At 42.6% G+C, this 15227-nt stretch overlaps 1 protein-coding gene across 4 annotated transcripts in view; it reads left to right on the top strand.

Annotated features, from left to right (window-relative positions):
- Positions 1–2879: 2879 nt before the first annotated feature.
- plekhg5b (pleckstrin homology domain containing, family G (with RhoGef domain) member 5b) overlaps positions 2880–15227 on the top strand; it is a 55433-nt gene continuing 43085 nt past the window's right edge. For 2 of the 4 annotated variants that reach the window (XM_013136485.4, XM_013136486.4), the window contains exon 1: positions 2880–3840. In XM_013136485.4, the coding sequence (XP_012991939.2) occupies positions 3756–3840 (85 nt within the window). In that variant the 5' untranslated portion in view covers positions 2880–3755. The remainder of the gene's footprint in view (positions 3841–15227) is intronic. The other 2 variants (XM_010875310.4, XM_010875311.5) reach the window with 1 other exon arrangement.

Raw genomic sequence — 15227 nt, forward strand, 5'->3', positions numbered from 1 at the left:
ACAGAGACAATGGTAAGGGTCCACGTCATGGCCCAAAATGTCAACTCCTGCCAGAAAAATACCAAAGCCCATGGGAATCCTGGACTAATCTTGGGAATGATATGAGTTACTTGTAAACAAATACATTTTGGATTTATTTTACATTCCTCTCCAAATTTAAACGCTCGAGTTAAACATAACACAGAAAATAAAGAAATGTTTATTAATTCGTCAAATAACGTGGCCTAGGGTTTTTCAGTTGTCTAGGCCGCTGCCTCTATCCTACATGTGTTAGAATCTGGCCCCACAGCTCATTCAACAAAAATAAACTATGGTTCCCGTTGTCTCTACTTAATAAAGCATAAAATGCCGGAAAACTATCTTCTATACGTTTTTTTTTCATGTTCAACAATGGATGGGTTTGAGAATTCTGAAGGGGTAAGTAAACATGTTTAATCTAAACTAGGTGCTCCTCCTCTAGATGATGATGCTTCGTGGGGGAATGCACGACTATTTTAAAACTGATGAGAGGTTTTACATGGATAAGCGAGAACAAGGGTAACGCTAATGTGTTCAGTATTCCGTTTTTCGGACAGACTACAGCTATGCCAAGCTTATCCTCAACATTATATTCAACATTATAAAATAGTTACTAATAATAATAGTGTTTATTGACCTATACATGGACTCTTGTTGCTGCAGATGGTTAGCATAAAGTGCCCATAGACATTCAATATTTTCTTATGTAGTTATGCAAATGCCTGAGAATGAAAGTCATTAATTAAAATAATGCTCCCCCCATCTACACACCGTACACACCTCACTTTTCGTGAACATTTTACAGCGAAAAAAAAGCATAACATACACTATATTAAAAAATGACCTGCTCCTGAAAACCAGGCCTACAGTACAAGCAAATCCAGCTGAGACGGAGTACGGCCAAGTTCCCGCAAATCATTCGAACCCCAAAAACTGAATACGAGAGAGCGTTGCAAAGACGAATGATCCCATCTGCAGACGAACAGCTTTCCGGCTGAGACAGCAAGGATTGACACCGCAAGAGGAACACATCCATACCCACAGGATGTAGATGCGGAGCCCCCCAGGTGTAGCCTTAGCACCCCCTGACAAGATTCTGAAAGCCACTATTTTTGGATTGTACGTTATTTGCGTTATCGATTTGGTCCTTTGGCGAGTCATGTTGCCGGAACAGGTGTGTTGCGCTCACGAAAAAAGCGTTTGAGATATCTGTTCAGAACCCCCGCAACCCACTCGGCGATCAACAGAACAGAGTCCCATGAATAAACTACATGTCAGGTGTATTTATTCACATGACCCGTCCTAGAAGATTAGGTGGGCCGTTGTGCACCTGCAGAACATGACCAGGTGGGGGCAACAAAGCTCAACAGACTACAGATGCCCTATGATCACTCTGAAGGTGTATCCTCCTCCAGGTGTACATGGTTGGGGCGTCAAGAGAAAGCATGCCAAAAGCGTCCTCACCAGACAATTCCTCTCTCCCTAATTGAGCTTGACAGGTGCAAAATGCAGTACCCACTCCAGCTATTTGTGCTCCTGAGAGAAAGTTGCATTTTGGCGGCACAATGGCTCTGGCCCATCTCCAAAAGCTCAGTTTTAGATCCATCGGGTGGCTCACCGCATGGCAGTGCCAGATGGGGCTCCTGGCTGCTTCAGCACCAGTTTGGCCTTAAAAAGCGTGATTTGATCTTCTGTTTGGTTCTTGTGCATGTGTGTGTGCTCCCTTAGTTGTGGTAACTCACTCCCTCACTCAAGTAACCAAGGTTATATCCATAAAAAAAAGGATTTGTGGCATGACTTGAATACTGCTGTCCATTGACATTGTGGATAGCTGGGAGATGCCTCTGCCTACAGACTGACTGCTGTAATTACTGCTAGAGTATTATCTCAGGGGATGAAGACTTATCCAACAGATATTTAAGTTTTGCAGTATGGTGTGTAGATGAGTGAAATACATTTTGTGAAAAGCAAATAATTTACAGCAACAGCATTACATTAATTGGTCAATATATACTGTCATTATACCCTTAAATATTAATTAAGGAATATTATTCTGTCATAGCTTCAAAATAAAATTGTTTGGGATTAATACATGAATAATACATAGTGGATACATATAATTTTTACATTTCACCCTGGTGCCCTGCTCCTTCAAACTCAGAGTTAATACTAAAAATAGTAAATAGTTTTACATTTAAAACTATTTACAGTAAAAACTGTTTATTAATTAGTCAAAAAAACAACAGATAGTTTGTGGCTATTGTGGCTATTTTGTCACCTTGAATGTAATTGAATTGATAGAAAAGTAGTAGTTGAATATAATTCGGGTTGAACTGTTATTTTGAAGAGACAAACATCATTGGCTGTGCATTTGACCAATGACAGACATTCCATATTTAGCCCCACCCACATGTGAAAATGTAAATATCAAGTTGTTTTGGGGTTTATTTGTAAAAACAAGACAAAAACAAAAATTGAAAACATCAGTTTTTTTTCCCCTTAAAATAAACAAAATAACCAACCTTGTTCCTCTTTACTGCTTGTTCAATTTTAACAGGGAAAGTACTTATCCATATATTGGATTTCGTTTCTCTAATAAATTAGTACAAGGACGTGAATTTGACACAAAGTAAATTATACACAGGCTGCTTCGAATCCTGAATGCTGATTGGCTGATCGACATGGTATTTGAGATTCTCTGATAATCATGTATATTTGACCTTTTACCACGGGTATGACATAAAATCACTTTTGCCCTAATTGCGTTGGTAACCCGTTTAACTAGCAATAAGGTATGTGGTTCGTGGTATATTGCCACCACGGCTAAGCGCCGTGTCGTAGCTGAGAACAGCTTTCAGTCGTGCTACATTGGCCATATACCAGAAACCATATATCTCAACACGACTGCCTTATTGCTTAAACATTGTGTTTACATTGTATTCGTTTTTTTCAGGCATTGAGTTAGAAGACAAATGGTCTCTTTTGCGTCCCTAGCGGCAACACAGTGCCAGGAAGGTAGCTTGAATTGAATGAATGGAAAAGGCTTTTGATGGTTGATATCCGAGGTACAGACGGCGAGACTAGGCGGGGAATTACATTGGCGACTTTCGTGGCGACTTGTCGAAAGCAACGGAGAAGCAGTGTCTGAAAATTGCAACAGAGTAGTGCATTACCTATGGAATAACGGACATTTTAAACAAAGAACCATATTTTCTCGTCGTGAGCCGGTGAGGGGTAGGGTAGGGAGGAACGCTACTATGGTTGGATAGTTTAATGCTATTTCAGACCGATCCGGACGTAGGGATAATGCATTGTGGAGCAACAGGTTACTGCTGCGTAATGGAGTAAACAAAAACAGCGTGGCCTATTTGTCAGAATTTACCTTTAGGCAGTGTTTATCACCAGATTGGCATCAAATCTAAACCAATCAGCCGTTAGCCTATTCGTTTTCGATCGGAGACTGGGACACGGTTGTAATTTTATTTTGATGCATTGTTTTTGAACAGGTTGACTGCTCAAGCAAGGTGAGCTACAGAGGACGTCTTGCACGAGCACGCGCTACGTTCGGATATAGCTTAAAACGACATAACGTGGTCTAATTTGCGGGAGCGATGATTATAATGGCCTTTAGGCGAAATGGAGAGTGGTAAAATGGCACATGTAAACTAGATAAACTTCCAATAGTTCCGGGTGTGTTGTTTTGGAGTTTTCATTAGAAGAACCAAAATAGGACCTAAATGGTACCAAACAAGTGGACCATGAATTCAGTTCTACAACACAAGTCACCACCAAGGAGTTGGCTTGGTCTCCGACTACGACTCAGTAAGTGTCCTACATTTACCTTTTCCCCCCTCATTCTCAAATTTCTACATAATTCATAATCGCATGCAATACACATCGTTGCTATCACATTGTCTCCAAGAATCTATACGGGATCATCTGAAAGGATTGCCATGCATGCTATGGCCATTTTAGATGACCGTTGTACCCTTGAGCAAGGCAATTCACCTTATTGCCCTGTATAAGAGTGCTTAATTACTAAAATAGAAAATATATTTAAGTACCTGCACATACATGCAGGCCAGACTTTGTTGCAAAGCTTTGACAAATTGTCACATTGTCTGTGTCCCCCGACCAGTGTTTTGACAGGTCAGTCTTTGAGCTAACTAATCGGACTCTACTAGACAATGTTAATGGTACAGTCTGACACTTGTCCATGGAAAATCTTTAATATTTTCCCAAAAAGGCAGAATGTTGCGTGAAATTATATTTGAACTTAATCCAGTTCTCTGTGTGATTGGTACTTCAGCTGCTCAAAAGTTGAGCAAATACATCCATGGGAAATAATTGCTTTTTAGGATGTCATAAAGATATTAGCTGGCATTTTCTGTAGTTTCCAATGGGTTTTTTTGTATTAAACTTTGAGCAGCTAAAGGGTCAACACAACATGAAATATAATTATTTAAAAAATGTTGACTTGCAAGGGACACTTCAGTGATTGTCCATATATGTATATATGTTTCACACTGTTCAGTTATCGGATTATCAGGCAAGAAGCTGACCAATTTACCAAGCCCGGCAGGCCAACATCTCTTGGCAAATGCCCAGAGACAAAATCCTCACAGTCGGAGACCTATTGGCTAAGTATTTTTGTCTCAGACTTTAGCTAAGGAGAACTTGAAAGAACCCAGATGATAAGTCTGCCGAGAAACGGCACTCTTGAAAGAGGAATCGGAATCTGGTTGTAATATCTCCAACAACATTATTTATTGGAATTTTCCAAATCTTTTTGCTGTGGCTTGCCAGCGCACCTTTTCCCAAGCACACATCAGAGGGCAAGTTAAGGTTGCATGGGAAAACATTCACGTCCTGGACGTCTAGCCACTTTCATTCATTACATTTGTGACAAGCAAATTCTAACTCTATGGCATTTAGCACGGTCGCTTGTTATTTTGCAACAGTGCCCTCTTGTTCACCCTTCATCTTATAGGGTGTACGGCCTCTACGCCATGGGTTTGAAGTTTAGTAGCCTAATTGGTTGAGTCTGGAAACCTTCAGTGTCACAGGTCTTAAGCCTCTGCTTTTAAACACACTGGCCTAATCTGGGACCAGATGTCTTGTCTGGGCTCGCTGTGCACGAGCACAACAAGAAACATACTGTACATGGCTAATCAGCCTTATGTGTAGAGTGGTGAATGTACCCACAGGCTGCAGGATGTTATGGACAGCGTTATAGCTGTCATTCTTCATGATACCTGCGTGTGTGATTGACTGTGGTTTGCTTGTTTAGTCGCCAACAACTCTGTGTTTTGTTTAATGTGGGATGTAGGCTAAAGTCTGGACTATACATTGGGATGTTGTCAGTGTTCCAGGCCATGGGTCTTTCTTAAGCCGGTCTTTAAATACACTGCCTAGTTTAATCTGGGAGCAGATGTCTGGTCTGTCTACTAAGATGTGTTTAGGGGTCTCTGGCCTTTAGCTCGTGTCTAGTTCTGGCTTTTCTCCAGAGATTCCGTTAGTGTTTCCCTCATTTTACTTTCCTTCTTTGTGTGACTTTTTAAACCCATTTCCCATTTTTTCTTTCTTTTTATGTCTGTTCCAGAGCCTCCAGACTATGTTGTGACCAACAGTCTGTCCATTTCCTATGGACGATAGATCATGTCAAACTCTATGGAGAAAGTTCTGCCAATTTAAAACAATTTGTTTAGTTTGGATTGCAATCTTAGTATACGAACACTTTCCCACTAATCTGGGAAAAACAACATATTATGGATATCTTCAATCTGAAGTTGAATGTATCAGAACACCGATAAGATTGTGTTTACTGATGTGCTGTGGTACGGTTGCGATAGTTACACGCTAGGAACCTGAAAGCCCTTCACCTTTCTTTATGTGACCGTGTTATCTTTCCCAGCTCTGTCAAATACATAGGAAGTCGTGGCCCTGAATGCGCTCTGCCATCGGGAGCCCACTCCTCTTATCCCTCACGCTTTTACAAAGGTCTCCTCAGAGCCCATGGGAGGGAATGGCAACCAAATCGCATAGTACTTCAACGCAGTCCAGTCATCCTGATTCTATCGTTAGGTCTCACCTTGTTTGTTGGGACATTGATCTCATTTTAGCTGGGTGCTTGAAAGGATTGACAGTGGTAATCAGAGGGAGACAGGTGAAAGGTGGAGAGAGTTGAACCCTGTTCTCCGGCTAGGATATATGCATATATGCATTGCTACCACCGGACCACAGCTCTGCAATGGTAAAATAACAGTTAAAAAACATAACTTATGGCTCTTTCAGTCAGCTGGGATGTGTCACTTGACAGCATAGCGTGGACAATACAACTGTGTTTTACATTATAGTGATCTGACACTGCTGTTGTCTGTGTTGGAGTTTTGGATACAGATTACACCTGTTTATTCAGTAATGCAAATATCCAGCTGACTAGAAAAGCATGTTGGATTGACCCAACTGATGTGTGGATTTGGGCCTGCGCGCTGAGTCCAGTTGGCTGTTCTCTCTTAGTTTGGTACAGTCTATAGATTACATGGTTTGATCTGGATTCGGTTTGACAGAAATAGTTTTAATCACGCAATTTAAGCAAGGTCTTTCAAACAAGTTGGTGGTCACGATGGTGGCTATTAATTCGAATCCACCGTCATTCTTTTTTGCTCTTGCTGAGAACCACGCCTTTTTAAATTGGATCTGTGTTCTCTCTGCATTTTAGAACATAGTGGATAATTACAAGGGAATTTTCTGAGGTCATACAGATTGTGCCTCTTTTTAGGTTAGTAGATATTGGAGTTAATGTTCACCTCTGAGGGTATCTCTCTAAACACCCCCCCCCCCCCCACACACACACACACACACACAAACAAACACACACACACACCTTCCAAATGACTGTTTATAAACTTTAGAGGCCTTCTGCTGACAATAACCATATTTTCAGTCAGCGAATGAGTGTTTTGATTTCTGTGAGGATTCTGTGAGTGTAGACCCACTGCAATTTCAGCCATGCCGTTTCCATTAAAGGATTCTTCATATCAACAAGCTGAAGACTGCAATACCAGTTGTTTGTCCCTCTTAACTGGTGGTTAAAAGATGGCCATTTAAATGTCTACTATTATGTCTGATAGCAATTTTCTCTATGGGGATAAAGGCACACACAGTCACACCCTTTTTAGCAGCACATGGATGGCAAGAAGCTCTCCTGATGCGTGGATTGGAATGAATGTGCTTTCAAGAGACCTCAGTTTACAAATAGCTTCTCTCGTAAATGTTTGAGAAGATTTAATCATTTTTTGGGGTAATTTGTAAGGGGCGGGTTTCTCTTCAAAGCGCATCCAGTGGAAAAGGCCGCCTGTGCCAAGGTCTGTTGTGTTGTCTGAACTCCACAGCACATGCTCATTGATTTAGAAGCACAACAAAGACCAGGGTTCGACGTTCTCATCAGAGTTAGTGGATGCTCTGTAAGCAGAGTCAATAGAAGTCAATATAGGCCTGTCTCTGCAAGCAGCTGTCTGAGTACTTTCTTCAGGACAGACATGCTTCCCTTTTCTTGGTGTGTGGAAGTTCACCACAATGATTTTCCATATTCAGTCAGTACAGAGCCCTTTTTGGATCCAAATCATTTTCTTAATACTATACTTAAAACCTTTTTTTTTGTCGCTGACTGTAAAAATGATTGGATATTTAATATTTTTTGTAGTGTATTCTATAGTGACCAAATGCTGCAATCGATGTAAAAGTCCCCTCGAGCAACAGCTTGTGAAGTTCATAGGAGCATGGGGAATTAGGTGGCAAATGTATAACATTTATAACAACAATTTCCAAATCTCAACACTTTGGAACATTTGTTTTCTCATTGAGCAAATGGAAAAGGGGTCATAGAAAACATCTAGCTGTAAAGGAATTGGAAACATTTCTACCAATGAACATCAATCATTATATTTTGTTTTGCCGTGATGTACGTTTAAGACAAATGGCACAGTGCCTTGTTATTCTGTTACCAAAATACCACACACTATCTGTAAGATACAGTATCTCTACCTGATCCTTGTTGCTCCATACATCTTTGTTGTGTTTTTGTATTTCTTTTGTATTTAAACTGCAGGTTTTGTATCATAGCTGACAGCATATTCTCCATGCAGACATATTTGAATCTAAATTTGGAGTATATTTTAAAGTATATTTTTAAGTTTTAAGATCACAGTTAAAAAACACTTATTGACTGTACCATCTGTTTAAGTAAAAGTGAAATAAAAACCAAGAAAAGGTGTCTTTATGCATTGTGTTGTTTTCAGTTTTCTTTTCTTCCCATTTGCCATCAGTGGTCTTTTTCAGTATCAGACTATCTGCCCAAAGGCCTCCTTTCACTTCTTTGGTGCTGCTCCATGCAGCTGACCTGGGTAGCGTAGGGTTAACCAGTCCCTGTAAGATGGACCACCTTTCTAAATATAACCATAGAACTCCTCCACATGGGCATGCACAAGCCCTTCGGCTTGACTGCACTCCCTCTGTCAACACTCTGACTCCTGCAAACACAGTTACCATTTTGTACCTGCACTCAGTCAGACACTCATTCCTCCTTAAACTCCCCATTAATACCTCATTGTTTACAGACGAGATAATTCAGAAAGACTATAGCGATGTGATAGTTAGCGTGAGGAATCTGCCGTGGTCAAACAGATACACTGTAATGAATGAGATGAGAAGTGCAGCTGACAGACAAAAGGTCATATTTAACAGTGTATTGTTTCCCAACTACCAGCAGACTGGATGGGCCGTTTGATTGGACGTCATTTGCCGTATAATGACATGTTTTCAAAAGACCAAAATATATTTTAATCGCAGTTAATGACCAGATTTGGGATGTGATGAGAGGGACACGAGACTACTATACAATATTGCCATCTCCTGAGTCTACTTCCCCTCTTTGTTTCTGCACGAAGTGGGTGGAATTAGTCCCCTGCCTCTGTAGCAGTTCCTCGTTCTCATGCTGTTGCCCGTGACTGGTCTCTTCATTAAAAAGTGAGCAGCAGTGCGCTCAAAGCTGTTCCAGATTATTTCCATATGTCTGCAAAAGCCCAGAGTGGAGCAGCAGACCGGCTCCCATCCTACCCTCTAATTTCTCATCCCAAAATTGGACATTCGGGTCTCTGTGTGACGTTGTCCCTCCCTACCATGGCTGGCGTGGTGCGCTCTCACAGTATTTCTTCTTTCTCCTATTATAGATGTATAATAACAGTGAATCAATCTTTCAGCAATGTTTGGAAATTGTCATGCCAATAGATTGACGACTTACTGGTGTGGTTTTAACCCGTCCTCAGTTAGTGGAGCGGAAATGTTCTGTCTTCTGTCTGTAGCCTCTAGAAAAGGGCGGTGGTCATATTAAATCTGCCCCTATCTCCCTGAGAAACTCTCTCCCAATGTCTGTATTGTACTACTGTACCTCCGCAGAAATAGCTGAGCACAGCCATCACAGACTTGTTCCATTCATAAAACAAGAATAAATCTTTCCGGAGACAGAAAGAGCAAGACATTAGTGAGCCAAATTAATGCTGAAAAATGTCAGGCTTTTACAGTTCGTGCAAAACATAAAGAAAGTTTTGCTCTCCATGTAGGAGTGGGTCTAAAAGAGATCTTTGTGTCATTCGGTTATAAAGCCATTGGCCCAGACTTACAATCCCAGCATGCACTGCAACTCACCTCTGTATGAATACATCACTTGTTTGATGGAGTGGAGTGGGTCGAATGCTCTACACGGTCTATGACACTCCACAGCTTGACGGTTTAATACGCAGGAGAAGTTTGAGAAAGTTGGGATTACAGGATCATGGATGTAAAAGTTAAATCTATGGTTGGATTATGGCACTGGAATATGTACTAGCCTAGGTGGCAATAACAAAGTGGTTGGACCTTGGGAAGACAGCTACATGATCTAGAGAGAATTTTAGGGCATGTTTGGAAGTCCTCAGTAAAGTCAAGAGTAGGTCAAGCGAATGGCTTGGAAGGGTACGATGGCAGGGGACTTCCCTCTGTTTGGAAACTTGTAGCATCTTTCCTCTTGACGGACAGAAGGAGCATCAGGAAGAGAGGCAAGGCCATGGGATATTTCTTTGTTGATGGCTTTGGACTATTTGAAGTTGATGCCAGGTTCTTCAAGGGGTTAGAACCCACTGCACTGTTTAGGTTGGGCTTTGTTCCAGTCTTCTTCTGCTGGATTGAATCTAAAATACAGATCCTGGCGGGGGGGGGGGGTCACTGATGAATCAGGTGTCAAAGCTGTCTGTTTAATATTAGTGATATGAGTAACAGTCTGTTTAAAACCAAGCCTGTGGTTTGGTTTCTTCTGAGGTAATTAAAACCCAGTTAGAAGGAAATGTTGAGTAATTCATGCCCAGTTGGACCTGGAGTGAATATCGCTGGTGCGTGGCTTAGAGAGAAAGTTCAAAGCCATTGTTTAGTGATTGAGTTGAATGATGTAATGTAGTCTATTTTTGCAGGTGCAGTTTTTGAATAAAGTTGAATGAATAAGCTATTGACGTAGTTTACAGGTTGGTCTGTGGTAAGTAGTTTCAGTCTGTTGAGAGGTGTTCAGAGACGGGTTTGATGTATGATAGAAGGGAAGATGTAGGTGGTTGATGGTTGACTAGTGGGAAGTGTCGTGGTGTGGCACTAGGATCAATTCTACTACAGTGATTTGAAGGTTGTCTCATTAAAGTTGAGGCGCTAATGTGCAGAGTTAGTGTTGGATTTGAAGGAGACCGGGTTTAGTCCCCAGCCATGTTTCTGTATTGGAAGAAGCGGGGTGCCTATGAGCTGGAGGCCATCCCATCCAATCTTAACGAACAGCGTGCGGAACGATATTCCTGGTCATCCTCTCTTGACATCATCCATGGCATGTGCGGTAAGCTTCAGGATCTATGTAATGGAATAAAAATACATGAATCTGATACAGTATATTTAAGAACCTTATGTGGCATATAAGTAATAACATGTTCATTTTCTGCTTAAATCCATTTGGACTGATGTCCTACAATGCACTGGGCAAGTGGCAATATGATTCCATTGTAAGGTGATCTTGGAAACTGACTCTACGGTGCCTCGGGTTCAACGTTAGTTTTATGATGCTGGGTAAGTGACAGACTTGAAGAATGAACTGTAGCCAGGATCTCTGTGAACAGAGTTTCGATGGGATGCTGGGTTGCTCTCGTTCATCAGTAATTCTGACCTCAGCACTTTAGCACCATCGTGGACCCCCCCCCCCCCCCTTTTTGAGCTCTCGACATTCAGTGACCTGGCAAGGTGAACCCTTCGGAAGAGAGGATCTGGGATGTGCTTTGGGATAGGAGAAGTTGCTGCTGTGGCGATGAAATATTTACAGCTGCAGGAGCGAGTGGACTCTGTAGGCCTACGGGAAGCTAAATTGCGTTACTGTCTCTCTCCACTTGCTCCTGCTAGTTGAAGCTTGAAGCAACACAGGCTTGCGCTGTATGCCATACAGTGCCCTCTGTGCCATTAGTGACAGGGAAAAGGAAAGTGATAACATTGGGCTGAGGCTGGAGACCGGAATGCTTTTATCCGGTCCACGCAGCCCCTGCCAGACTGCAGTGCCTTGGAGGTCTGCCTGCTCTGTCTGCCGGGTTGCCGGGCTGCTTAAGGTGTATGCCGTGCCGAGTAGACCCCTGGGTTCAAGAGGGATAAGTTGAGCGTCTGACTGCCGCAAAGGGAACAAAACGACGGGTCTTTGATCCCCACCTAGAACCCCTGTCCCTGTAATTACGCCACGACTGCTACTGAAAACACTTCTCAGCCACGCTGGGGATATGCCTGCTTGGGTTTGCTGTGTCTGCCGGGCTCAGGGACTGGACTCAAGCACCCCCGGACCTTTCACAGTTTTGTCGTCAGATGATCAATAGCTTGATGATTAGCCTAGCATAATGAGATTAGACTAGTCTAATCAAATACACTGACGGCTGAGGCCGGGTTGAGTACCACTGCTTTTATGGTTTAAGGTAGCCCTTTTGCCTGAGTGCGTGGGGCTGGAGGGTTTGGGCTAGGGTGCTTAGGCAGCCCTGTCCATGACCCCTTAACCCTGAGCAGCAGAGGTATAAACTTCTATAATTCCCTTTGCTATAATCAGGCCATAGGCTCTTATAGTGAGGGAACATATTGGCACATTACCATTAGATGCTGCTCAGTCAGGCATTAAGCTCTTAAGCGTTCTGCTTATGTAATGACCTGCACATGACTCTTAAATATGGTTATTACAGTAGTATAAGCTGCATTAAATATAGTTATTACAATAGTCTAAACTGTATTAAATGTAGTTATTACAATAGTCTATACTGTATTAAATATGGTTATTAAAGTAGTTTAAACTGCATTAGTGTGCTCATACTCTTATTTTGGAGAGAATTATGCTTTCAGATTTCTGATGTCTGGTACTTTCACTGGTGTTGGACTTCATGGCTTTGCCTCTTGCAACATCTGATTGAACAGATTATTTATTTTGGCCTTTGCACACTGTTGCCCAGCCATAGCCTGAAGCTGACACGAAGAAGCAAGGGAAGTAAAATTAAATGTATTGTTTTTCTCATTACACATTAGGTAATCCACTGTAAAGTACCATAAGTATTTTCCGCCTTTCTGGTTCTTTTATTTATGTATTTTTTACATTGAGTGTTTTGAACCAAAACTTAATATTAAATTAAGGTGAACAAGTAACACTTTTAATTCGAATTTAATTTAAAGTTATGCAACACTTGTGCTTGTGCCACCATTAGTTGCAAATAAAGTACCCAAATGCTTCCAGTAGCTGTTAATCAGTTTCTCACACCGCTTTGGAGATATTTTGGCCTACTCTTCCAGGCAGAATATAATTTTATTCCTGACACATCACTATTGGGATTTGGTGTCAAACGAGACATCTATGAGCATTTTCAATACAGTGCAAAAACACTAATTACATTATAGTGTGTTTTGCTCTGTATTTAAGAATTCTACAGGAGAATGTTGGGCCATCTGCCCGAGAGCTTAAACCCATCCAAAACCCAAGCAAGTCTAAACCAGAATAGCTGAAAAGCAACACTTAAGAAGTTTTCAAATGGCCCAATGAATGTTCAGGTCTAAACCCTATGATGTGTCAGGATCTGAGAAGAGTAGTTCATGCTCAGAATCCTACACATGTCCTTGCATTAAAGCAGTTGTGTGCATGAAAGTTGGCCCGGATTCCTTCACAGCGATGAGACAGATTAATCAACTACTACAGAAAGCTTTTGGTTGTGAGGGGGTGTTTACCTTTTGCGTTGTGTGCTGCGTAGCTTGCGTGTTCATTAAATTCATCAAGTGTCTCAAAAGTCAACGTATCGTGCTATTTGTTCAGTCCGATTATCTTTATCTAGTATTTGGCTTTGGTTGAAGGTCAGATACATTTCACTGTGAAACGTATGCATTAATCAGTGGCTGAATACTCATTCACAGCACTGTAAAGCACTCTTCTGTCCCGCTTGTTGTTGTCCGCCGCTGTTGACATTAGTAGTGGAGGAAGCACTATGTGGCCATATTTAGGTGTGTATGTGCGTGTATGTCTGTGCGTGTATGTCTGTGCGTGTATGTCTGTGCGTGTATGTCTGTGCGTGTATGTCTGTGCGTGTATGTCTGTGCGTGTATGTCTGTGCGTGTATGTCTGTGCGTGTATGTCTGTCTGTCTGTGTATGTCTGTCTGTGTATGTCTGTCTGTGTATGTCTGTCTGTGTATGTCTGTCTGTGTGTGTGTGTGTGTGTGTGTGTGTGTGTGTGTGTGTGTGTCACTACGGGGGTACAATAACATCCAGAGGGTGGCTTTGTTCAGGCCCTACTGACTGCCACGGAAAATGCTGCTACATTAATAACAGCTGGTCTGTTGCACTGGAATAACAAAACCCAGACAGACACACAGGCCACCATTTCAGCTGATTGTGATTAGGATTCGAGTCTTTCCCTGGGTGGTGCCCCCTCGCATGACTCCGTCCCGGGGCCAGGCTTGTTGCCACTGTGGTCGAGAAATGCATTTGACTATGTTTATGAGTCTATAGTCTATATTTATGTAAAAATGTGCAAATGAGGATATCGACTACTAAATATCCGGTATCTAATAAGGAGACAGTCCCTTGAAGCTAGCCCCCCCGCCCCCTCCTCCCCCAGTTGTTTACTAACCTTTATTTTACCAGTTACATTGACAGAAGGCCCCGGGAAATACTTTCTCTTGGGCACTTGGGACCTAGGGAATCGTCGCAGGGCAGAGGTTAATGTACCAAATGAATGCAAGCATTTGGTAGCATGCAGTATGTAGCTATGATGTGTAAAAAGTTCAGAGATCCCTACTCCATTTCGACAGTGCCTGGGGGGTCCTTCAGAGGGAGGTGACATTTGGCTCGGCACCATCTGGGCCGGGGTTGGTTGGATTTTGGACGGGGCTACGTTACGGCATGTTGGGTTCCTGCAAGCTCAACCATGGTTGTTGGGAGGCGTGCGTGCGTGCGTGTGTGAAAAGGTTGACCGTCGCTTGGAATCGGCCTTCACTTGCTTGATGTAATCATATCCCCTACTCAAATTACCCTGTTACATTACACTAACTGGGCTAGTGCCTGGAAAATGTGTCTATTGTGTTTTTACAGAGCCTTCTTTACAACTTAGACCTCTGTAAGAAGACATCTTGCGGGGACAGTTTGGCAGTACCCTGATCCAAAGGTCCCTCGGAGCATGCCCTGACCTGGAGGTCACTGTCTGTTTACAGCCCTCTGATGCCCTGTTACGCATTGTTGCAGCCTGCGTGATCCTAGATCAGTTTGGTCTTTCCAACTCCACTCCTGTCAGTGAAACAGGTCTGGAAATGGGTTGTGTCCGCAGTGCTGCCGTGCTCTGTAGCAGCCTCCCGCGCTTACAGAGATGGACAAGCTTGGCTACTGAAAGGTGCCACGTGACACAGTGCAAGTCAAGTCCACTAGCCCCAGGCCTATAGGAAACACCTTCCCTCCACTCTCCTCGTCTGCCATATGTCTTTTGTCTACCAGGAGCCAGCCAACGGCGGCCTTGCGTAATAAGCCCCTCCTCCTCCTGGTCCACTGCGATATGAGGTTGGCCGTTTCAGACACTTGGCCTCCCTCCATCAGCTTCAAATGAAAAGACAAGGAACGAAACGGAACAGGCGAAGAGCAGCGACGCCTCAG

Source organism: Esox lucius, chromosome 12 (assembly GCF_011004845.1).
Source record: "Esox lucius isolate fEsoLuc1 chromosome 12, fEsoLuc1.pri, whole genome shotgun sequence".
Taxonomy (NCBI): domain Eukaryota; kingdom Metazoa; phylum Chordata; class Actinopteri; order Esociformes; family Esocidae; genus Esox; species Esox lucius.